The 25247-nt window shown below is 41.3% G+C and overlaps 1 protein-coding gene across 2 annotated transcripts in view; it reads right to left on the reverse strand.

The window, feature by feature from the left end:
• LOC139696710 (CYFIP-related Rac1 interactor B) overlaps positions 1 to 25247 on the reverse strand; it is a 253975-nt gene that overhangs the window by 11853 nt on the left and 216875 nt on the right. For both annotated transcript variants that reach the window (XM_071595547.1, XM_071595546.1), the window contains one exon: positions 878 to 1076. In XM_071595547.1, coding sequence (XP_071451648.1) covers positions 878 to 1076 — 199 coding nt within the window. The remainder of the gene's footprint in view (positions 1 to 877; positions 1077 to 25247) is intronic.

A 25247-nucleotide genomic window follows, 5' to 3' on the forward strand; every position in this document is an offset into this window, starting at 1 on the left:
AACCCAAAGTCTAGAGATACCCCATTCTTACTTTCACTATTCTGGACAAGCTAAGTATCCATCCTGTCAGTAGAAACCACAAGTGTTACATTGATAGCCAGCATACAGTTGTCCACGACTGAGCATTGAAAGAGGTATATGTAATGTCCTGACACACCAGGATGATTTTTAACTTAACCCAGCCTGAAAGTGCACATGCAAGCCATTCCTAATAACATTCAGCATCAACAATTATTTTCTATATTTCTATTCTCTGTACTGTTTTGAAAATATCATTGCATAGCCCCCAAAAAATGTATAGAGCAAAAAATTTTACAGTATTTTGACACTTATACACAGCCAATATGCCAATATGCGAGTATTGAAAATACACTGTCAACACCTGAGTCGGAAATACATCTTATTGGACTTAACAAAGATAATTTCATTCAGATATGAGTATAACCCTCTAGAACTTGAAAGTATATTTCTCTCATTAAACATCCCTTCTTTTATGGCAGGAAGAAGTGAAAGGCACTTAATTTCTGTAACCACATTGTATTGGCTTATTAAACAAGGGGTAAAGAAGACATGATGAAAAGAAAGACACTTTGCTTTTCTACATAGAATTTTTTTATTATGACCTAGGTTTTGTTACAGTATAATATCTTCAGGTGGAAGATGATACACAGTAACAAAACCTAGGTTGTAATAAAAAATTCTACTCAGAAAAGCAAAGTGTCTTCTTTCATCATGAAGGATTTTCACCATGTTGCCATTAACTGTGTCATTTATGGTAAAGAAGTGGAGTGATAGCATCTATAATAAACAGTGAACATAAGGTGGGACTGCCAGAACATGGATGTGCATTGCAGTTTCCCCATGATTGAGCTCATACCTGCGCAGCTTTGCAACAAGTGGGATGACAGCAGCCCATGCCTTCCGCCTTGTATCTTCAGTTGGTGATGAAATTGCCTCTCTTATTTCCTTCCCAGCACCTTTATATCCCTGAATCTCCTCTAGTATTGACTCTGACCTCTCCAGGACTGCCTGGGCCTCCTGGAATGTCTCCCTCTCTGCCGCTGTAGGCTGAGCATCTGTAATCAAAGTAAGAGCAAGAAGTTGAAATACTAATCCTTCTGAAAAGGGGTCTAGATTCATCAATACCATGCTTAGACTAATATTAAAATCACTGAATTTACATCCATCTATAGAAGCTAATGCAAGAAAAAGTTCAACCACTACGTTCATATCAATTAAAGACTTGATGGGAGGGTTGAAAAACTTTTTTTTTGCAAATTTCCATTGATTTCTTTAAACCTCCGTTTCAATGTCGTGCTATATCAGTGTCAGCCATGGGAGAAGATTCAGTAAATTACATGACTTAATTGCAGAATTCATCCCATTATTATCTTCATGAAAGCATCAACTGTAGCAATTAATTTGATGTCATTTTATTTATGCAAATTCATGGAATGATATTTAATGAACATGCTGTGCAGAGAACAAACAGGCCATATTTATATTCAAGAGATTCCAATGGAAGAAGTAATTGGTATTTTTTTTCAGTTGTCCTACTGGAAAGGTTAAATTACATAATAAACTCAACTTGGATATTCATTGATGGCAACATTCACAACTAGGACATAATTCAAACATGTGGCCAATGAGTTAGCCAGCGAGACTGCTGCCCAATGGACTAAAGAGTTAAGTCAGGAAAGCTACTCATACACTACCAGCTGAATTGAGAATTGTTATGAGGAAATGTGGTATTCCAGGGGTAGAATATTGGACTACTGACTGGAGGGCCTGGGTTCAATTTCCACGCAAAGCCCTCTGGGCACCCTCGGCTTCACCTGGGCAGGAAAGGATGTGGCCCCCCCTACCCTGATGTGTGAATTTCACCCGCCCGCTTAGTACTGGGTGAACTCTACCATCACCTACCAAACCGACTTCAGGGTTGATAACTGTGTTCATGGAATTTTTACATGAAATGAAGGGAAACTAGGAAATTTCACGCAGTAGAACAAAGGTGGATGGTGGAATGCTTGCACAATAGATTAATTTATGCCACCTAAAAACACAAAATCCAATTCATAGGTCTTTTTGATTAGTGAGGGTTTCAACCCAACTGATATTACTATATACGGTATGAAATTCACAGGGTAAGGAGCATAGTTTCATTCCTTGTACCACTTGGGATTTTCTTGAAAATTAGGTTGTGTTTAGCTGGGAATGTCAATCACTTGGGATTGAACTCAGAAAACTTCAGTCTGCAGTTGAGCACTCTAACCAATCTGCTACCATGTTCAACAAACATTTTCCCCAGGCATTATTTTCAATAATCAATGTTTTTTTAAATTTTGGGCAAAGTAAATTACCATTCATCATAAACCGAATTCATATTTATTTTGAGTAACCTAATGTTTTGCATTCAATGTTTTTACGTAGTGTGGCTATTCCTTAACGCATCATCTTTTGAGTCTCCAATGTGTGCACCAATAGAGAGAGGAAGTGATACACCATATATCCCCACTAGAAATATTTCAATACTAAAATTGGGAAGGGTGATATGTAGTTATTAGAGGAGGCAAACAACAGCAAGGGTCATTTGTAGCTTTAGAGATAGGTGAACAATTAGGTGGAAGTGGAATTTTCAGGGAATAGGAGAAAGATGGTGAGTCATTAGCCGCCTCTAAGAAGAACGTCAAAGAGATCAGTCTCTTGAATGTGATGTAAAACTGGTGCAACCCTTTGATGCTCTTCTTTCAGAGGAGGAAAATGCCGAAGATGGGTTTCTCTATAATGGCTGTAAGGGGATATATGCATTCCGTTGCATCCAAAGTGGAAAGAGTGTGTATACAAAGTGCGACTAGACAAAGGGAGGCATTATAAGAAATTGCTAAATTACAGGGAAATTCAAGAATTTTTAATGATAACTATGACAAACAGGGCAAAGTAATTGAATTTCTTACTCTAGAGTATGGGGGATGCGATAATGTGATGTGCTCTCCACAAATACCGAATCAAAATTTAATATTATGTGAGACAAAAATATGGCGTCATATCAACTGGGGCGGGTTGAATAATTTATTCAACGCAGTCAATATTCATATTTCAGAATTCGAAAACATATCAATAAGTGCAAAGAGGTCGAACGAATATTGTATTAATTTCATAACCAAAATTGTGAGTAATCGGACATGTTTCGATGAAATCTGCCGCGACGGGTATCTCTCTAAACTTACGTACTCCCCCAACCCTGAGATGCATACCCTTGGTCTCCCAGGGAAACTTAATATGGACACCAATGGTCACGTTGCCGCGGAAAATATTTGGGCTATCTTTCATCGAATAACCAACCCGCGCCATTCATTGTCCCAGTCTGGTGTCATCACCGCTGCCGGGCAGAAAAAAAAGTTCCATTGATCCACATCATTTTATGCGCATTCACGCGCGGATGAGGCAAGCGACAGAGCACAGTGTCACATGCTATCACGGGCAATGAGCTTTTTCCGGTGTATCTGGGAGTATATTTTCTTTCGCTCAGCCATGAAAATACGAGGTACTTCTCGAACCCAATTAACAGGAAGCGTTTAGAATAATTATTTCTACTTAAAACACGTATCTACCGAAAACAGTTGACGGTTAAATTATGTCACCGACACAAGTTTATTTTTATTCTAAATCTATCTTCTTTATCGCGGTATATATATACTACCTTGATCAAAAAGTTCCCGGAATAACCACCGTGTGGCGCTCCCATCGTTCCGATTTGAGTTCTGTTTTTTTGTGTTAAATTGGTACATCTGTTGTTGATATTCCCTTTAAATCTTAGTGTCATAACTTGACATTTGCAAAAGTTACGTAGCCAAGAGTACATCTATCTCTGTGTGTGTTGGCGATTTTTTTACAATTTCAGAAATGGATTTAAATTTGCAACAACGAACTTTTATTAAATTTTGCGTAAAAAACGGATTTAGTGGCGCACGGACGTTGGAAATGTTGGAAAAGTGTTTCGGCAACGATTCTCTAAAAAAAACGGTCGTTTACCAGTGGCACGAGCGGTTCAGAAGTGGTCGTGAGTCAATCGAAGATGATGAACGCAGTGGCAGACCATCGACATCGAAAGTCGGTGAAAAAATTGATAAAGTAAAAGAAATGTTGATCAATAACCGCAAATTAACCATCAGAGAAATAGCGGAGGACTTGAACATTGCCTATGGATCCGCCCAAGACATTGTGGTTAATGATTTGGGTTTCCGTCGTGTAGCAGCAAAGTTGGTGCCAAAAGACCTCAATTTCATGCAAAAAAGAGACCGTGTTGACGTCGCAAAAGACATGATTTGCGAGGCTGAATCCGATCCCACATTCATCAAAAGGATCATTACTGGAGACGAGACGTGGGTTTATGAGTACGACACGCAATCCAGACATCAGGCAAGTGAATGGCGTTCACCAAATGAGCCGAGACCAAAAAAACCACGTCGTTTTCAGTCAAAAAAGAAGGCAATGCTGACGGTTTTCATGGATTACAACGGTGTAGTGCATCATGAATTTTTGCCAGAAGGCCAGACAGTAAACAAAGAGTATTATTTGGGCGTTATGAGACGTTTGCGTGAAGCAATTCGCCGAAAGAGACCAGAAATGTTGGCAGAAAACTCGTGGATTTTGCACCATGATAACGCACCGTCGCACAGTGCTATCATTATTCGTAATTTTTTGACGAAAAATGCAACAAATACCATCCAACAGCCACCGAATTCACCTGATTTGGCTCCCTGTGACTTCTTTCTGTTCAATCGAGTTAAAAAACCATTACGGGGAACGCGTTTTAGCAGCCGAGAGGAAGTAATGGAAAAATCGCAGGAAGCACTGATGGACATACCGAAAACCGAATATAAAAAATGTTTCGAGGATTGGATCAAGCGCTGGCATAAGTGTGTTGCAGTCGATGGGGATTACTTTGAAGGGGACAATATAGATTTAGATGAATAAACTTGTATTTTTAATTTTCTGAATAAATTCCGGGAAATTTTTGATCAAGGTAGTATATATATATATATATATATATAATATATATAAGCTATAATATATATATATATATATATATATATATATATATATATATATATATATATATATATATATATATATATATATATATATATATATATATATATTATAGCTTGGGTGTAGCTGCAGGTGCCCACAGTGCCTTGCCCGGGAATCGAACCCGGGCCCCTCCGGTCAGCAGTCCAACGCTCTACCCCCTGGACTACCGCGACCCACATTATATATATATATATATATATATATAAATTATAGATATAATACATATATATATATATTTAAAAAAAATATATATTCATTACTTCGTCGCTTTTAGTCTGAAAGCGTACTGCTCTGAGCCTCTTGCTTCAGAAGCCCCGTCTGTCATACGTACTATATCCATAGGGAGGCGAGAGGAATGAAGTACAAAGTCAAATGATTGCTGTCGATTCTGTGCTGACGCATGCAGCGAAATTCCGAAAAAAACACGCAGCAGAATTGCAAGATAAGACTGCGTTCATCCGCTGGTATCGTTCACTGCCTTATCAAATCATTGAGAAGTGAACATTTATTCTCGAAAGGAAACATAAATGGGGACGCATTACAGCCGGGACTGGAATTTTCTTTTCAGGAAATACTAATATGAGTCTGACACGAGGAAAATTCAACTTAAGCTCAGGACGCCGGAGAGGATAACTTCAAGGAGAGACATCTCGGTCGTAGCGAAATAGGAAGACATGTTTTCAAATGTTACGGTAGCCGACGTCAATGTAATTAGGTATGTTAATAACCAGGCCTGCTCAACCTTTCGATATTTTAGTGATTGATTTTTTAAAATTCAAATTTTGTTTTAAACTTTTAAAGCGTCCTGAATATCAAGCTACGGTATTATATATAAACTGCTTGAAGGGCGAGGTAATGACCATTGATTAATGGGCTATTCAGAAACGTGTATGAGTAGGATTCCTAAAGGCAATGATTTTCCCGAAGATGATTTTCTTTCATTTTGCGTCGGGAAAGCAACCAAACGTCGGATTTTCATTAAAATTTTAGCTCAGAATTTACATGAAGTTTAAAATTCAGAAAGTCCTGAAAATACAACTCTTTCAAATTTCTCCGTTTTTTTCACGCCGTTCTCCTATAACCTCTCGTCAGCAGCAAAGATTAAGACTATAGGGCCGTCAAAAGAATATAAACATATAACACCTGGGAAGCGATTCTAACGATCAGATTTGAAACACCAAGCAGGGGATGTGGTGTTGCATCCCAATTCGCTCACGTACAAAAAAACAGTATTTTACTGTTGGGATGGACGTTTTCCAGCTAAAATGAAAGGGATGGCTACTGTCGCAAGTAAAATTGGCTTAGGGGTGGTCGCAACCCTTTGAATAAGCCATTAAATCGAAACAACCTATCACTTTTATCATTCCCTTTCATTGGCTAAGGTAGTCGCGGGGATGACGACCGTGTCTTTCGGCACGGCCTTCTGGAACATTTATGGCGCCATATATCTATCCCCCTCTTCGGACCTCGTAAACGGCATAGGCCAAACGGTACGGTGCCTACGACGTGCGACGCATGTTCCCTACGGAGCCAAGTTTTTAGAATGACAGGTAATTTCATTGTGAGTTCACCAAATCCCCGTTGAACAGCTCGAATGACATCTATAGATCACGTTTCCCGAAAGTTAACCGACACTGTTTCCTCGCAGGTGGGCGGAGATGACATATCGAAACTGGATAAAACCTATTAATTATGGAATTATGGACCTTAACACCATTTATCATGTGAACTCTAAGGACACGTTATAGATAATACAGGTTGACCGAATATACGACCTTTTTTACTTTGTCAACAAATATGTTGAACTTATACATGTGTATATAGTATAATTATATATATATATATATATATATATATACCTTAAGGTCGGTTTGGTAGGTGATGGTAGAGATCACCTAGTACTAAGCCCAAAGGCGGGTGAAATTCACACATTAGGGGGTAGGGGGGGGCAGTTCCTTTCCCTGTGCCCGGTGTGTGTGTTATGGTTTCCCAGGAAGAACTAGTACCCGAAAAATCACAAAGCTTTGGTGGAGCTGAGGGTGCTCAGATAGGCTTGCCCGGGACTCGAACCCAGGCAAGCCTATCTGAGCACCTTATCTATCCTTCCGTCAGTAGTCCAACGCTATACATCTACATCTACATAATACCCCGCAAGCCGCCGCAAGGGCGTGTGGCGGGGGGTGTTAGGTCACCAACCGTAAAAAGGAAAAATACCCCTGGTATACCCCTGGACTACCGACCGAGATGGGGCGGAGTGTAATGTACTGGCTTCCCACCCTGAGGGTCCTGTTGCGAATCCTGGAAGATCTTTTTCAGTGGTATCCCGATCCCTTCTTGAGGTGCTTTATGGAGAGCACTTTCAGTGAGTACGCCGTCCGTCGAATGTTAAACTGCGGACCTCTTGGCGCCTTTCGCTAAGAAGGAGGCTTATGCCGACGCCGGGTTTCTCTCAACCCTTCCTCCTATCCCTGAAAATTCCATAGTGGCGCATTCCTAATATATATATATATATATATATATATATATATATATATATATATATATATATATATATATATATATATATATATATATAAATTCATTTATCAATGGACAGGTACCACTCACATCTCAAATTCTTGGCAAAAGATTGAAGCAATTCACTGTCATCAATCCCCTATGCCAAGTACAGGGCATCCTGTATCCCTCTTTGCATTCATAGATCCTTGATTCTGCCTATAAATGAAATTTGCTGAAATAAGCTTTCTACAGGTGATGGTATTAGGTTGACATTGAATTATCTAAATGTATGGCTCAATTGGGCCGTAGAGACACCAGGTAAAGCCCCGTCGTGACGCCGAAGATCGTTACCATAAAAACATCGAGTGTTTATCTTATTATTTCAATTGTGCTTGCCACCAAATACCTGATAAATCTTCACTACAAATGGTTTCCATGAGATTCATATTCTTCATTGTTCTTAATCATACGTTATTTTCAACGTTTATCGCTGGGATTTTTCTACGAAACCTGTCTGACAGGTTCAATGTTCCAGTTGTTGATCACCTGTAAATCCAGGGAATTTTCAAAGTATTGACATTTGCAAGCGTCATCAACATCCGAGTATTGTTAAATATTCAACTCACGAAATTTATAAGTTTCCGAGTTTACATTGATGCCAAGCCTATCCTGTATAAGCCTAGCCTGTTGTCATTATTGACGTCTTGGAAACGTCTGGCCACCCTATTCGCAGTAAGGGCAATATTTAATATTAATTCATTTCATACGGGATATTAAGAAAGGAATTTGATGTCCAAAACACTAAAAAGCTATTTTGGTACTCGTTTCAGGTTTTAAATGTGGTTTATTTAATAAATTAATGCAATGAAAGGGATAATATGCACCTAAGAGTAATAAGTTTGCCTGCCCAAGGTTGGAAAACTTAAAAAAAGTGGGCAAGAGAGGGAGAGATCAGGACTATGAAGCCCTTTCTATCTGGTAAGGCTTCCTTTCACGTAAGAATATGTTGAAAAATGTTTGTTAATGTGATAATCCCTCCCCGGACTACAACCTTGACGTGGTGGAAGGGCTTGTGCGTTCCGATGACCCCTAGAGCTGTGCTGGCGGGAGTAATAATTATTGCTCCTGGTAGGGTCACCCATGCCAGATAGGTCGAAGGTTAGGAGCCAGACGAAAGGTAGTCCACGCAGCGTCTGTTCCTCAGTGAGGCGGCTGCAATGGCGTCTGACCCCAGTGGGGCGGCCAGTAAGTGATGGTGTCACGTTAAAAACACTATTGAGGAAGGCAACGGGAAACCACCTCAATTATCATTCCCTAGAAAAATATGATGGACAATAGAGATATTTTGAGTCCTGGCAGCCACGGGGCTCGGCCCAATCGGCGGTGTGTCGTGCCCGGCAGCGGGGGAGGCAAGGCTTCCGCGGTCGTCATCCCACGAAACCCTTGCAAGGGAAAACCAGCAGCAGATGAACAGAAGACGCAGGAGAAGAAGACGAAATTAGTTAGAATAGGAGGTGGAATGTTAGGACAATGATGAGGACAGGGAAATTGGATAATGTTAAGCGAGAGATGGAAAGGGGAAATATAGATATTTTAGGTCTATGCGAGGTGAGATAGAAAGATAGCGGGGATTACTGGAGTGATAAGTATAGAATAATATACAGCGGCGGGGACGAGAGCCAACGAGGGGTTGCCATTGTATTAAATGAAGAGGTAGGAAGAAGCGTAGTCAACATAGAGCAGGTAACGGATAGAATACTACTAGTGGAGATAAAAGCAGAACCGACGAACTTAGTTATTATTCAGGTATACATGCCACCGAGCAACCATAAGAAAGAAGAGGTCGATAGGATATACGATCAGTTAGAGGACATGATCGCGTGTGTTCCTGCAGGGAAACATTTGATAGTGATGGGGGATTGGAATGCGACGGTAGGCGAAGGAAGAGATGGTGATGAGGTGGGGGACTACGGTTTAGGCACGAGGAATGACCGCGGGGAGAAAGCAGTTGAGTTCTGCAGGAGACAGGGGTTAGTCATCACCAACACTTGGTTTAGACACCACAAAAGACGCAGGTATACATGGAAAATGCCAGGTGACTCAGGAAGATATCAGCTAGATTATATCCTGGTTAGACACAGGTTTAGGAATAGTGTGATAAATTCCCACAGCTTCCCGGGAGCGGATGCGGACTCAGACCACAATTTAGTTGTTATGAAATGTAGCGTACGTTTCAAAAAGATAAGGCAGGGGCGGCGAGTTAGAAAATGGAATGTAGAAGCGTTAAATGGGTTGAAAAGGAAGGAATACAAACAGGCGGTAGAGAAAATCATGGAGGATGGTAAAGGGCTTAGTACTATCGAAGAAAAATGGGAAATAATCAAGAAGGTTTGTCTAAAGCCGCAAAAGACACTATTGGAACCGTTAACGCTAAAAGGACTAGGAAACCTCACGATCATCTCATCCGTGGATCACGGATGAGATGATTACAAAGATGGATGAGCGGTGAAAATGGAAGAATATGAATACAGAATTAGGCAAAATGAAGTACAAAGAATTGAACAATAAATTGAGGCGGGCAACAAATAAAGCAAAAGAAGCATGGTGGAAGACGCAGTGCGAGGATATGGAAAGTCTGCAGAGGAAGGGTGAAATCGGTGCGCTGTACAGCAAAGTTAAATCGTTATCGGGAAGTAAGAAAGGAAGAGCTATGCTAACAGTTAGAGATAAGGCGGGTAAGGTAATAGTTGACGCAGGAAAGATCCAAGAGAGATGGAAGGAGTATATAGAAGAACTGTATGGTAAAGAACTCAGACCAACAAAGTTAGACATTGAAAAAGAAAATGACGTAGAGGAGGACAGCTTAGGTCCAGGCATACTAGACCATGAGATAGAAAGGGCATAAAGGGAGATGAAACTAAATAAGGCCGTGGGGGTAGATAACATTCCCGTGGAACTTTTAAAATGCTTAGGAAAATGTGGGAGGAAGAGGCTATATGGGCTGATCCGTAGTATTTATGAGGAGGGAATCTGGCCGGAAGACTTTGTGAGATCAGTTTTAGTTCCTATTCCGAAAAAGGTAAAGGCCACGTCATGTGAGGACTATAGGACAATTAGTTTGATATCCCACGCAGCTAAAGTTGTTCTCAGGATCATAAACAAAAGGATAAAGAGTAGGGCAAATGATTACTTAGGGGATGATCAGTTTGGGTTTAGGAAGGGGAGAGGTACGCGTGAGGCCATTGCAGTAATGAGATTATTAATCGAGAGGAATATAGAACACAACCAGGAGGTATTTGCCTGTTTCGTAGATTTCGAAAAAGCGTTTGATAGGGTGAATTGGGAAAAACTAATGAGTATATTGCAGAAAATAGGAATAGATTGGAGGGAAAGGAGGCTAATCCGCAACCTGTACATGTCTCAGACTGCTCAGGTGCGGGTGGGAAACGGGGAGTCAGGATGGGCAGTGTTAGGAAGGGGTGTGAGGCAGGGTTGCCCATTATCACCGTTGCTGTTCAACCTATGCGTCAGGTATGGGATGAGAATCAATATTAAGAAAACAAAGGTTATGCGATTTTCTAGAAAGAAAAGGGCCAAGCTTAACATTAAAATAGGAGGGCAAAAACTAGAGCAGGTAGAGCAGTTTACGTATCTCGGTAGTGTTTTGGACCAACACGGTCAAAGTAGTAGGGACGTAAGGAGAAGAATTGCGCTAGGCAAAGAGGCTTTCACAAGGAGGAGGGAGTTGATGACGGGGACTTTGAGTAAGGATGTTAAGAAAAGACTCGTAAAAACTTTGATATGGAGCGTAGCTATGTACGGTGCGGAAACGTGGTCATTGAAGCAGGAGGATAGACGTAGATTGGAGGCTTTTGAAATGTGGGTGTGGAGAAGAATGGAGAAGGTGAAATGGACAGAGAAGAAAACAAATGAGGAAGTACTTGGTATGGTGGGAGAAGAGAGGGGTTTGTTGGGAGAAATCCTGTGGAGGCAGGAAAAGTGGATGAAGGGGGTATTGACCGGCAGTGGGATGTTGAAGACTGTGATAGAGGGTAGAATGTTGGGCAAAAGAGGAAAGGGAAGGAACAGGATAGGGATGTTGGACGGGATGAAGGGAGGAAGAAAGTACTCAGAGATGAAGAGGGAGCTGATATAGAGTAGGATGATGGATTTTGTGTTTTGTTAGGAGTAAGAAAATATTTGTTTGGTAGTTGTGTCCATCCAAAAACCTACCTTAACCGGTAGATTACCTTTAAAAAAATGTGATAATGTATACAAGGAAAGATGGAAATTCAGAAATATTTTTAGCATAAGAATGGCATTTTTAGAGCTGTGAATGAAACTCCGCCTCCCTTTCCTTCCTCCCTCTCATCGCCTTTGATTCTCGATTTCAGATGCGAATTATTGAATGAGAGAAAAAGAGATACGTAAACAGCAGTCACATGATTCACGTGTTTTGTTTCACTCTCCATTAAGAGCTTCAATCCTCCCTCCCTCCACCCCCACGCCCCAACTGACATTCGTGGCCAATCACGAGCCCCAATCATCCCTCTTTAATCAAGCTCTCGCACTTCATTTTCAGCAGTAGTTCTTATTTTCGCGGAAGAAAACGTTGCTAAGAGATGTCGCTGTACACCACCGAACTGTGTTTACCGCTAGCGACGCGAACGTGCCGTGTAAGCTCGAGTTTCCAGGGCGGGGTGCGCAGTTAATTCTGGCCCCTCTCTTTTCCACTCCGGTTGGTCGGTTCCTCCAATAAGCTGGAGCGCGCTGGGTGAAACTTCTTGGCAACACTTCAGAGGAACGATTTTTATCGCGCGGAAGTGGGGTGTAAATTTAAACAAGAATGGGGCGTGGTGGTTTTTCGGATGCTCGGGATGCCAAAGTGTTTAAAACCCTATTCTCCATCCAGACGGATGACTGGAAGAGGTAGGTATGCATGAACCGTGTGGAATCTTGAGGTCCATTTCCTGCCTTAATTCGATCCCGACGTCGAGGGCGATGATTTTGAAACGACTGATAAAAAGACGTGTTTCGAGTCGATTTTATTATCCCACCTTCGATCGGGATAGGAAATAAACCCGCAACTTACCACCCCCATTAGCCAATTATTAAAGGTAATAAAAACAATCTTACACTCGCCATCTCCTAAGAAAATCACCGAGACGGCTCGAAACAGCCGAAGATACAAAAAAATATGCATTAAAAAGATAAAGACACCGGCGGAGTTTTTAACATCGATGCAAATGGTTCAGCGTCAGTGTTTAAAATGCAGGTCTAAGAATTCGATGATACACTGGTGACTTATATACTTACGATTATAATACTCGTATACTTACTCGTATATCGCCTATGCCTACGCTTAGATCGTGTGTAGCGTATTGGAGATAGATTTGTGAAACGTGCTTATGATACTTATCTGATCGGCCCATCAAGATTATTCGAGGAACTAGGTCCGAAAACACGGCGCGAAGGTTAAATTATAGATTAAAACTCTTGCATAAATTGGAAGCAGGTGACTTTAGCGATGATGTTGAAAATGTATTAGTATAAGCCCCATCGCACTACAGTAGGAGAGATCATGCTAGTAAAATTAGAAAGATCTAGCGTGGAGAAGATAGAATTTAAATTCTATTTTTTCCCGCGAAGGATAAGGGATCAGAGTAATTAAAAACGTCCGCGCTAGGGGGAAAATTATGTTTATTTTTCCATTTAAAATAGGCTAGTATGTTACCATTATCTCATTTAACCTTAGTCCTTCTTGTCACCTACAGCTCTTCTCGTATGCGTAGCTCATTTCGAGTAGAAGTATATTTAGGGGAGGCGACCGACAACTGGGGTCACTGGCGCCATTAGGGATGGATAAGAATGGAGGAAGGTGGAGGAGAAAGAAACCCGGCGTGCGCATTAGACTAGTCTTGCCGAAAGTCAACGCCACAGCTTAACGTCTCATCCGACAGACGACGAACTCACTTAGTGCTCTCAACGAGTAAGGATCGGGTTACCATTGAAAAAAATCTGCCGTCTCCAAGATTCGATCCCGAGCCCTCTGCGTGTGAAGCCAGTAAGCTAACCACCGGACAATGCCGATCGCGATTCTCTAGCAGCGACTGGAAAGCTAGAGGTACCACTTACCGCATTTGGTGTCCTCAAAATTTCATACACCCAGGAATCGCAAACTAGGCCTACGGGTGTGTCATTTGATGGATCAGGGAAGCTCATGACATCCGAAAACTTCTTTTTGTTCGAATCTCACCAAAGGAATAAAGCCGTAGCTACCTTGGTTGTTGAATTGGACGATTGGGGGGGGTGGTTAGGGGTTCGTTTCCACGTCGGGGAGGCAATGAAGGGAATCGGTCACAAGAGAGTCACTTTCCACAGACGTGCACACATTGCTCCCAACCCAAGTGCGAGTGTGTTCGACGTTGTGCCTCGCAGTTTCACGGATTTCTTTCAACACAACGGGCCTCAACAAGGATGTGTGACAAGGCGTTTTTGTGCTTTCCACACATTTGCATTTTGAAGTGGAAAATAATCGAAGGAATACGCTTAGAACGTTCGGTGACAATTTGACTTTCCTTGCTTGCGCATCGATGCGAATCCTGGTGTTCTCTCATTAATACTGTAATACTACAGAATACTCGAGAAGTTCGCCACTATCTAGTGTCGCTGAAAGAGACTGTCGCTGAAGAGAAAAGAGGGGACCTCGGAAGAAGTCCACCGCTTCCGGCCAATGGAATGCAGTTCACAAAATATGCAGTAAGTAATCGAATATTATTTTCTCTTTGCGAATTCGTCCCGGAAGTCGATTCAGAATTAAGCACACTTCGTAGCTTATCAGTTTGTAGAGAACTGCCCCCTTGTTAAACGATCTTAACGTAACATTCAAAAGCAGCAGTGACGTTCTCACGATAGAATTGGGGAGGAATGTAAATATTTTGGGCACTACATTTACTTTCTGCGAAATTAATATCAGTAGGCTCACAGATATCAAAAAAGAATTAATAAAAGCAGTTGCGGTAATTCTGCTCTGCGATCACTAGATAGGAGGGCTTTCATTAGAAATATACCAACTTGCCTCGGCATGATTTTTTCGATTAGGTATCACTAGAAGAAACTTCACAAAAGAAAATACTACTACTGACACATCCAGTCTGCTGAGTAATGTGCTCTCTTGTTCGATAAAATGTCTCCAAATCAATTCCAGTCTTAGGCATGAATGAATTGATTTGTGTACATGTTTCTGTTCTTATGTTTAATATAAGCGAACCCCTGGTACGATATAGGTAAATTGTCTTTTCAGGGTCAATTGGCTGCTATTTATAAGGGCCAGTGATATAGTTCAAACCCTTGCAACCTTACCCAGTGAAATACAACCAGGATAGAAGAGGTCCGCATTTCACTCGATCGTGCGAGGGAAACCCGATGACATCTCGGGCCTGCGCCGCCTATAATTATGTATTAGAGACTTGTTGCGATACAAATATTTTGAATTTCTACATGCTAACGAACATACTCGTAATTTCGCCAATGCGGCGATTTAGAACGCTCATCCTCAAGATAATCACACGCGTCGAAAACCATTCAAAAGAAGACTCACTTTTTAAATATTTTGGTGCCATCAGGATATACCGTAGGTACGAGGAAAGGGCCAGCCAGGGAGCACAAAAAAGGGTCAAAACAGTAGTCTTGCACTGACGTTTTAGATCGTAGCAGCAGAAACTCAAAATTAGGACCTCAATAAATAGGAATAAATTGTTGCCGTAAGGCAATGCGAAGTTGGTTAGAATTGCTAACATTGATTGTTAGCTTTATGGGTATTGTTGAAATATATTAAACCATTTAGCTATTGATTACTGTGTTTTTATTTAGTGCTTTCCTATACATCAAATCATGAAACAATCGCCGATTAAGCACAACACTGTTGTTGGTGTAACCCAACCTTAGTTAGCCCATTGTCACTCAGGGTGGCGCCAGCACATTGTCGGGAATTTGCCCGAAATAATTTGCGACCTTTTTTTTAATGGCGCAAACTGGCCATTTGAAAAAAAATACGTTTTTCCCCTCGCTATCCCTTTCAAGCGTCACTCGCGAAGAATTTTCAAGGACAATAGCCAAGCTGTTAGGCGGGCACATTAAGCAGTGCGGGACCTACGGAACCGCCCGTAAAAAAAACAAAAGACAGACCGTCGGCGCCGGACTTGGTCCCTCCAGCGAGCTAAGCGGGAAAGTAATAGGACACCACCTGTCCACATACCACCCTACTGGGTGATATCCAATGATAATCCAGAAAGGGAAACAGTGTTGGCTGTAAGGTCGTAAGATATAAATTGGCCTAGGAAAAACGCGCAGGAATTTATCAATTGCGATTAGATGAATTTAAAAACAAAAGGTAACTGTCCCGACCCCGTTCCTCTCTACCTTCCTCTCAATCCCCTCGTAACCTTATTCTAATTCGGGTAAAATCCGAAAGATCACGAAATAATGGCTTTTTCAGAAACTTACTTCAGTTTGGGGGAATATCTAATCGGCACTTTTAAGGCGCGCTATCACGACAATCGTCTTAGATAATTGCGATCAGTTTTTATATACTTATTTTTTCACATTTCGCGTCGTCTACAAACTTCGGAAATTTTATTGGGGAAATTCTTGGTCGTGCAAATTATGTCGAATTGGAACCGAAAAAAGTAGAGGAAACAAATGGGCCATTCAACAAGACTTAAACATTCAATTCACACGCTAAAAACACGTAAGACTTTAAAAATAGATTGAAATTTAATGAACAATTTTAACAAGGATTTCTTTCGCAAAAACGCTGAGCGAATTACATATTATATATCACGTACTATAACTGTTACGGTCAGGTTATGCGGTTTTCGAGAACGGGGAAAGCTAAGTAAAACATTATAATAGGAGGACACCGACTATAGCAACATGGTGGAACAGTTTATCCATCTCGAAAGTGTTCTGGAACAAAATGGTCAAAGTAGTAGGGACGTAAGGAGAAGAATTGCGCTAGACAAAGAGGCTTTCACAAGGATGAGGGAGTTGATCACAGGGACGTGGAGTAAGGATGTTGTTTAGGTAGACGCAGAGGCTTCAGAAGTGTGAGTTTGGAAAAGGATGGAAAAGGGCAAAGGAACAGAAAGGAAAACCAACGAGAAAGAGACATAGTGGAGATAAATAGTGCTGGGATAAATCCAAAGGATGGGGGGCAAGATGGATGCAGACAATTTTGATTGGAGATTGAATGTTGAAGACTATGATAGAGGGGAGAGCGTTAGGCAAACGAGGAAGGAAGAATGCGGATTTTGTAAAAAGTTTCATTGTAGTTACGGATGTCAGGTTTTAATTACTTAGGAGAGGCTGAGAGAAATGTATCGTTGAACATTGTCTGCGTCCATCCAAAACCTATCTTAAACGTTAAGATACGGGAACACAATGTTTTAACTGTCTGAGGACACTACTAGTGTATTGAAGCAGGAATTTGACGGGAAGGACTTAGGACTTGTGAGGAACTTATGGAAACCTACATACCTAAATCACGCCACACACACACAGTACGACTCGTAGAAGTAAGAATCTATTTTTAGCCACCGTTATCTACCTTCATACGTATACTGTTACGGCTGTTTCGAGTCAGTGTACAAAGAATATCACGGTAGCCCTCGCTCCTCCCTACACTTAGAAGGAATCTGGACCCCGGAGTGTGGGAAAGGGGGGCTGAGTTGGAGGGGTGGTGGTTTGTAGTCCACTGGTACGCGTCCCCCCCCTTCCCCGGTTCCCCCTACATCCCCTTCCCCTCCAGAGGCGACCCCTCCGAGGCGGACGCCGCTTGCTCTACCGGCCTTGGGCACGAGCGAAGTCCTCCGCCGTGGTCAGCCGCCGCCGACTTAAATCTCCTCACCACCGCTTACGTTTGAGGGAACCGGGTTGATTTCCTCTCTCCCCCCTTTCCCTTTCCCTCTCCCAGAGACGCACGCGTCCCAGGAGGCGTTCGATTCTTTCCGCAGGAATGCGAGACTCAAAGCGTAGGAACAGACACAAGCGCATCCTTTATAACAACACCCCTAAATCCCCATCGGACCAAGGAATCCTCGAACGCTCGTGCGACATGATTAAGAGATTTGTATACAAGGCGATAATCGTCTCAATCGGTGGTCGCTCATCCTTAAAGTGTATTTCTGGAAGCAATCTTTGACGTGAAACTTCCTCCTCAACGCCGCGATGAGTAAATCCGCTCAGCAACTAACCATTCTAAGTAGAGCTCCATCATTAATATGGAGGGGGAAAAGTTTGGAGAAGAGTGGAGAAACTAAAGAGGGCGGAAAGGAAAACAAACGATGAAGTTCTAAGGGAAGAGAAACGGCTGTTGGAGGAGAAATTCGTAGAAGGCAGGGGAAGTGAATGCAGAAGATACAGAGAGAGGTGAAGACAATAAAAGAGGGGAGAATTCAGAGAAAAAGATAGATAAATAGAGGTCTTTATTTGGGCGAAATTGAGACCAAATGGTTCCTTCTTCCATTTAACCCATGGTCGTATTCATATTATATTAGGCATTAAACTTATAGTTACATTCATATGTACACATAAATACAGACATAAATTCATTTAGCACAGATTTGCACATCGAAAAGAAAAAAGTATATATATATATGTATTTTTTTTGGATGGACATAATTACTAATTAAAAAATTTGTGACCCCTAGGAAATAATAATAATAATATGTCCATCCAAAAACCTACCTTAACCGGTAGATTACCTAATAATATATATATATATATATATATATATATATATATATATATATATATATATATATATATATATACACACACACACACACATACACATACATACACACACATACATACATACATGCATACACATACCTACACATATACATACATATCCACACGCATACACACATAAACATACATGCATGCATACACATATATAAATACAGACAATTACGCACATATACACCTTTACATACAAACATATACATATATAAATTAAGCATACACCTACACATACTCAAATTAAATGACAGTGAAGATAGAGTACAATAAAATGAGGAAAGTCTAAGCAAAGAATGAGGTTTGTCGAAAAGATGTAGTGGGAGGAGAAGAATTAGTATTTTGGATGAAATCAAGAGTTGTAGGAGGTATTCAGGACCAAAGAACAAGTCATTGCAATATGAAGTAAGAGTAGTTTTAAAGATGTTTTGCGTTATGTAAACCAGAACTTAAAGTACTGTAAAGAGCATGAACTACCAACGCCCATCAAAAACCTACCCTGATACTAACACCAGTATTCTACCAACGTTAGAATACTGGTATTAATTAATATAGCACATATCAGCTCCACCTAATCTAGAAACTTCTAATTGTTTCATTAATTTCTTAGGTAAATTAATTTTACAGAGAGTGACATTGTTTTCGTAATATGCCCACTGATTGAATTTTGTCTTCACTCGCCATTGTATTTTCCTCAACCACATCCTTAGAACTGATTTGAAGTTCTTTTATAATATTATTAACGACGTCATTGAAATCCTTAAACTGCTTTCTCTGGCATACTTGAGAGTACCATCTCGAACTTAACGTAAACACTCCTAAATATAAACGTCCTTTCCTAGATTATCACTCGCTGAACGACAGCTTTTCTTCCGCCATTCCACTCTCCTTAATTCACTTCCTGACTATCGATTTCTCCATCCTCAAGCACGTTTATCACTCCATATAATTTCTTTGAAAATCACTCACATCCTTTCGACTAAACCGTTTTTTAAAAATATGTTTTAAACATCGTTTTTTTTGATGTTTGTATGCATTCGTCACTTATCCTCTTTTATTTTACATGTGCCACTAAAAGTTGGCAAAGTGGTATAATTTTCTAAATAAACAAATAACTAACTTGAAAGCCTAATGACTCTTAATGGAGTTCTTTTTTCGGGCGAGAGAATATAGGGATCAACTGGCAAGACCTTCGGCGTGTGAAATACAGACGTTGTTGGTAGGGGGGGGAGGAGCGGATCCTCCCCCCCCCCTCTGTGCCATAGTCCAAAGGGATCTTGTAATCGAAAATTCACTGTCCCCGAGCGTCCCAAAGGCGTCACCCGTATTTGGACCCGGGACCTCCGGTCAGTTGTCGAACGTTACTCCACCCATTAGGCCGACACGCCACTTCGATCAGCACTCCAAATCAGTTTACAAGTCCTCCAAAAAACCAATGGTAAATTTAAGAGAAAAAATATTACTCATACTGGCATATACTGAGAGAATTGTGTTAAAAGTTAGAACAAAATCAATTACAACACAGCTTGAACACTCCAACAAGACCATGGCTTGACGATCATCAAGATATAGATTGCGAAATAAGATACATTTAAGACGTCACTTATATCGAGAACAATAAGGAAAAGAAAGAACTGCGATCAACTAAGGAACAAAAGGTATCATTGCGCAGCACAGAATTAATAGTTCCTTCATTTTACCTTCTTTACTTCGAGAAACTGATTGAAATTATCAATTAACTATTATCTGTTTTCGAATCAGATGACCAGCATTTTTTTTGTCTGGATAACCTCTCTGCTATTGGTGATGGTCATTACTCCACGAAATTGACACTCGTAAATGTTTTCTAACGCCGCGTGTTTTTTCGGCGCTGCAAATCTCTTTCGTGCACGGTGCGTGATCGAAAGAAACCCTTCGCGTACTGCCCATGCCCGGTGTACAGATGCACCCCATGCCACACACCTCTATGACTGTGACTTTCAGGGCAGTTGGATCGTAAATTAAAGTTATGTGATGCAAGGACTTAAAAGTTGATTCGCAGCTTTGGGGACCGGGGCTCGCAATTTCCTTCGACCTTTTCGTGTCCACCATATTCTGTGAAGTTGTATGTAGTCCATTATGATGTTTCTGTGCGATAAAAGATATCTTGTACTATGTATCATCACGTGATGTCGCGGATGAAGGGGGAATCGGACCGAGTCTCGTGAAAGCCTTTTACTAGTGGCAAGTATTAACGTTTACAATGGACTTCATTCATTATCCCAACTGACAGGAAAGCAAAAAAAAATTAATTTCTTGACCCTTAAAAAATTTCCACTCTTTTAAAAGGGCTTTTGAGTATGTTTCACGGGCTTTTAAGTTCTCTCAAGCAGATCCCACTAGAGGTCTCTCCATACGCCGGAAGCAATGATCATGATGCGGGTGAAATGCTCGAGATGAGCCAAAAGTGACGTAGATTCTGGAGCGGGAGAGATCCTGGTCAGTGAGAGATCGTTGCGGGGAGGGGGCGGGGTGAGATGGTTATAGTCCAGCTTTTCAATTATTTTCATAATTCGATATAGACGTTTTATCTCACTAGATCATTATTTTGATTTCACAAGATATAAATTAATGTCATCGCCCTCTCAAAATAATCATCTCATTCCTTTATTGGTTTTTCAAATGCTAACAGTCAACATAATCTTGCATTCAGGTTCGTTCAATCAACAAATTTTTGGCACAGGATTCGCCGGCTGTACAAAAATTCGGGAGTTTTTTTCACCCTAAAATCATTCCCCTGATCCGCACCTCGTCTCAAGAACTCTCAAACATTAGGCGATGTAGGAAATGGGATGAAGAGGACATAAAACGCATTAAAAGGCTTAAGAACGACCCTTTCGCACCTTTTCTCAATTCCCACGGCACGCCTACCACATAATAATTGCACCTGGTGCGTCGCAGGGCACTCGCTGGAGTTTTGTTCGTTAGCTAATCCATATCCCAGCCTTTCTGAGCCAATCAAAACTCGAAAAAACCTCATTCACATTCGCAGCGCGTTCATTAATTTCCTCGCGGACTGAATGACAAAGCGACAGCACTTTGAAAATATTTTCTTTCTCAGATTTACCCCACGGACTTCCGAGGTCACAAGCGTGTGGTCACGGTGTCTGGAACGGACATACGTAAAAAGAGTACCCGCTTTCAAATGATGACGCGTGAGCCAATGGTTGACAATTACGAAACGGCATGCGTTCCGATAATCAATTAAGGTATTTAAGAGGGACGAAATTTTCCTATGGCGATATTTAGGTCAATTGTGTAACCACAGAGGCTCCGTGTTGACCTTTTCTCGGGTCAAACCCTCCACATTATTTGTTTTCGCTCCGTTTATTGTCACGTATTTGACAGAATGTGGAACGAGAATAAAACAATCCAAAGCACGCGGCAGATTTCACAAAGCAATCAACGAAACGTACTCGTTAAAGGATTAACGAGTGAGAGGTGAGGAGGGTGAAGTTTTGTAGTCAATAAATCCATTAATATCGAATAGGGAAGTTATCAAGTTCCGGGTAGTAAATTAGCGATGAATTAATCACCTCTCGCAAAACGACCTCTGCCGTCGATTGCCTCGTGACTCGAAAGAGACAGACAAGATCTTTTACGGCATGAATAAAAAGAAAAAAAAGAACTACTCTAATTTATTTCACAGCGAAATTTTCGGATAAATAAACAGGATAAATTATTCACTTCTCGATAATAATACAGTAAAAATCTATCAAAAGGTGAAATTCCATGGGGTTGTGCGTGATCCTTTAAGGAAAAGTAGGTTTCCAACTTTGGAAAGAAGGAAAGGAGGACGGTGATGGTTTTTCTGCTAGGTAAAACCATTAAAAAAGGCCGAACTCGTGTTTTATTGCGACGAAATTATTTCTCTTTCCAAATCATTCCAAAAGGTAACGATTAGTTGCTGCAGAAAGTGTTTGCACACGATAAAAACTCAATGAAGCGGAATCCTTTCAAGTATTTGAGTCTCGCAAGTTTCCATTCCGTTTAGATGCAACTCTTTCATTCAAGAAATGATACAAATAATGACGTCGCACGTTTCGAAAGAACCGAGGTTTTTCCTCAACTCGAGAGCGGTGCACATGAGAATAATAAGACCATTGAATTATGAGTAGCATATCATATATCTCTTTAGCGAAGGTGTTAAAAATGTGTCATTACCCCCCCCCCCCAATCAAGTACTACAATAGTAGAGATTAAGAACGTAAATTTTGTGTGATCATGTATAGAATACACAAATTTGAGTTGTCATTTTTTCTACGAACGATAAGGGATAATAATAATGTTGTCCGATCGCGCTAGGAGGGAAAAGTATTTTGCGTCAAAATTAGTCTGGCGTGCAATCACCCCCTGCCACACACCCTAGCGGTAGTTTGCAGGGTCCTATTTGAATGAATAAATATAAATAAAATAAATTGAAATACGGCATTCCTCAAAGTTGCAGGTTTATCTCCTTGCTTAAGAGTTCGACTGTGATGGGATTCACTAAATAGATGTGTATTACGAGGTAGGTATTATGCATAGGTGATTCATGCATAAGAGTTATTTTACCTATTAAAAAGTAGGTTTCGGATGGTCCCTAACGACTATTAACGTCTACGTTCGTATCACGAGAACTTCCTCTTTCTACGCCCTAAATCACTTCTTACTTCATTCCTTCGTAACTTCTTCCTGTCTTCATGCTGTCTAGAAAACTACCCTCTTCCTTCGTCTACCCTGCTGTAACACAGTACAGTAGAATGTAACACATTCTGCTTCTATCGCGGATTTTATGGAGATCTCCCTACCTTTTAAATACTTCCGCCATCCACTTTCTCTGCCTTTTCCGGATTTTCCCCTACAAATTCCTCTCTTCGCCCACCATATTTAAAACTGCGGCATTTGTCTTCCTCTCTTGTCCAACTCATTTTCTCCCTTCTTCGCCACATCCACATCTTAAAATCCTCTCGCCACAAAGACCAAGACCCATTAAGCACTGCGCTCCACATTTCAAAGTCTTCACCAATATTTTCTCTGCATCTTTACTCATCCTCATGCGACCATCTTAGTAATCATTCAACTCTTTCGACGAACATTTTCCAGGGAAGCGGGAGTTGTAAACGCCGATCGATATTTTATCATTTAAAAAATATCATCACTCCATTCTTCTTCCCGACAATTTTCGCGTCCCTGCCCAAAGTTCTGGGTCGCGTGAGCTAAAAGCATTCCACCCGAGAATATTTTTTTCCGAAGGGTTGGGGGAGGGGGGGGATGAAAAAAGAAGAAACGGAGAGAAATGAGCCGTGGGATGCTCTCAGAAAGATAACGAGAGAGGGAGGAAGCCTGGGGGAGGGAGAGACAGAAAAAGAGGGCTTCTGACTGAGTGACCCAGTCTGGTAGGACGCGGAGAGAATGCCTCAAAAAGACGTATCAAAGGGAACTTGCACGGAGACGGGTCACCGTCCGCCGCGTTCCCCCACAAATGTGTGACACGTTTTCACGGTGCCTTGACGGGAACGGGATTAAGATGATGAAGACGTAAGAATGAGGACCTTATCCTTCCTTACACCCCCCTCAACCCCATCACATCCTTGTGTGCATACACGCTCAATTAGGCCATCTCTGGGGACGATTCAAAAAAAGTTCATTTAGTTCCTCCCGTCATAAGGTCCCCCACACTCCTGGTCCGATACTATTCCAGGAGCCATTATTACAGAGGTGCCCACGTCACATTTGGAACGGAACGCTGTCCAACACGAGTCACAGCTGCTGCGCCTTTTTGATATAAAGAGTATGAAGCACTCCTTGGAGCAATGGCCCCGGTAGGGAGTTCGAAGGGGTCTCCCACGTTTTATTTTCGCCTGGCTCGAGGATAATACTCCTCCCTACCCTTTCCCTAATCCTTTTTAAAAATTTTGAACGTTGAAAGGGGTATACGTAAACGGGATGAGCGAAGGGGCAGGTTAATCAAAGGGGTAAACGTGTCGCTTGGAGGTAATCGAGGTATTTAACATTTATATACACACGAATCAAACTTCTCCAACTCCCTCCATGTTTAATTTGTTAATATTATTGTGGATATTATCTCAGACAAAATTTCGTTCAAAAATTGGAAATGGTTCTTTCTGAAAGCTCAAAATCCTCTGCGCCTCGTACTTAATATGAACGTAATAATTACACTACCATCTACCAATCGTCATAAACTTGTCCCTCCACTCGCTGAGTATTCTAAGGACTCAAGTCTCGAAGCAGAAAATGTGATAGGGAATGGATAAGGTCGTGGGAGATCGATTTTAGATTATTTAGTTAGTTCATTGAGATGGGAGAATTAATTTGCGCCGGTATACCACGGTGGTTCTTTAAGAAGTATGAAGACAGAAAATCATATAAAAGAAGATTAGGTTTCATGGAGAGGCACATAAGTGTGGCATTTATAGCAGCGTTCCCCAAACTTGGCAGACCAGCGGATGTTTTAAATATTTTAATAATAATGATAATTAGGATCCCACTGGAGTAAATAAGTTTTAAAAGCGCAGTAATCAGCCCCAAAGTTGGCTTGATAGGTGAGGGAAGAGTTCATCTAGTACTAAGCCCTTAGCAGCGTGTGAAGTTCACACATTAAGAGGGTATGGCGTCTGTGGTTCCCCAGGAATTTCTGGTACCCGAAAAATCACACAGTTTGGTTGGAGCAGAGGGTGCCCAGAGAGGCTTGCCCCCGGCATCTAACCCGGGCCCTCCGGTCAGTAGTTCAACGCTCTACCCTTGGACTACCGCGACCCTATATATATGTATGTTTGTGTATATATATTTTTTTAAGGTAATCTACCGGTTAA

The sequence above is a fragment of the Hetaerina americana genome, unplaced genomic scaffold, assembly GCF_022747635.1.
Source record: "Hetaerina americana unplaced genomic scaffold, ioHetAmer1.1.p SCAF_7, whole genome shotgun sequence".
Taxonomy (NCBI): Eukaryota; Metazoa; Arthropoda; class Insecta; order Odonata; family Calopterygidae; genus Hetaerina; species Hetaerina americana.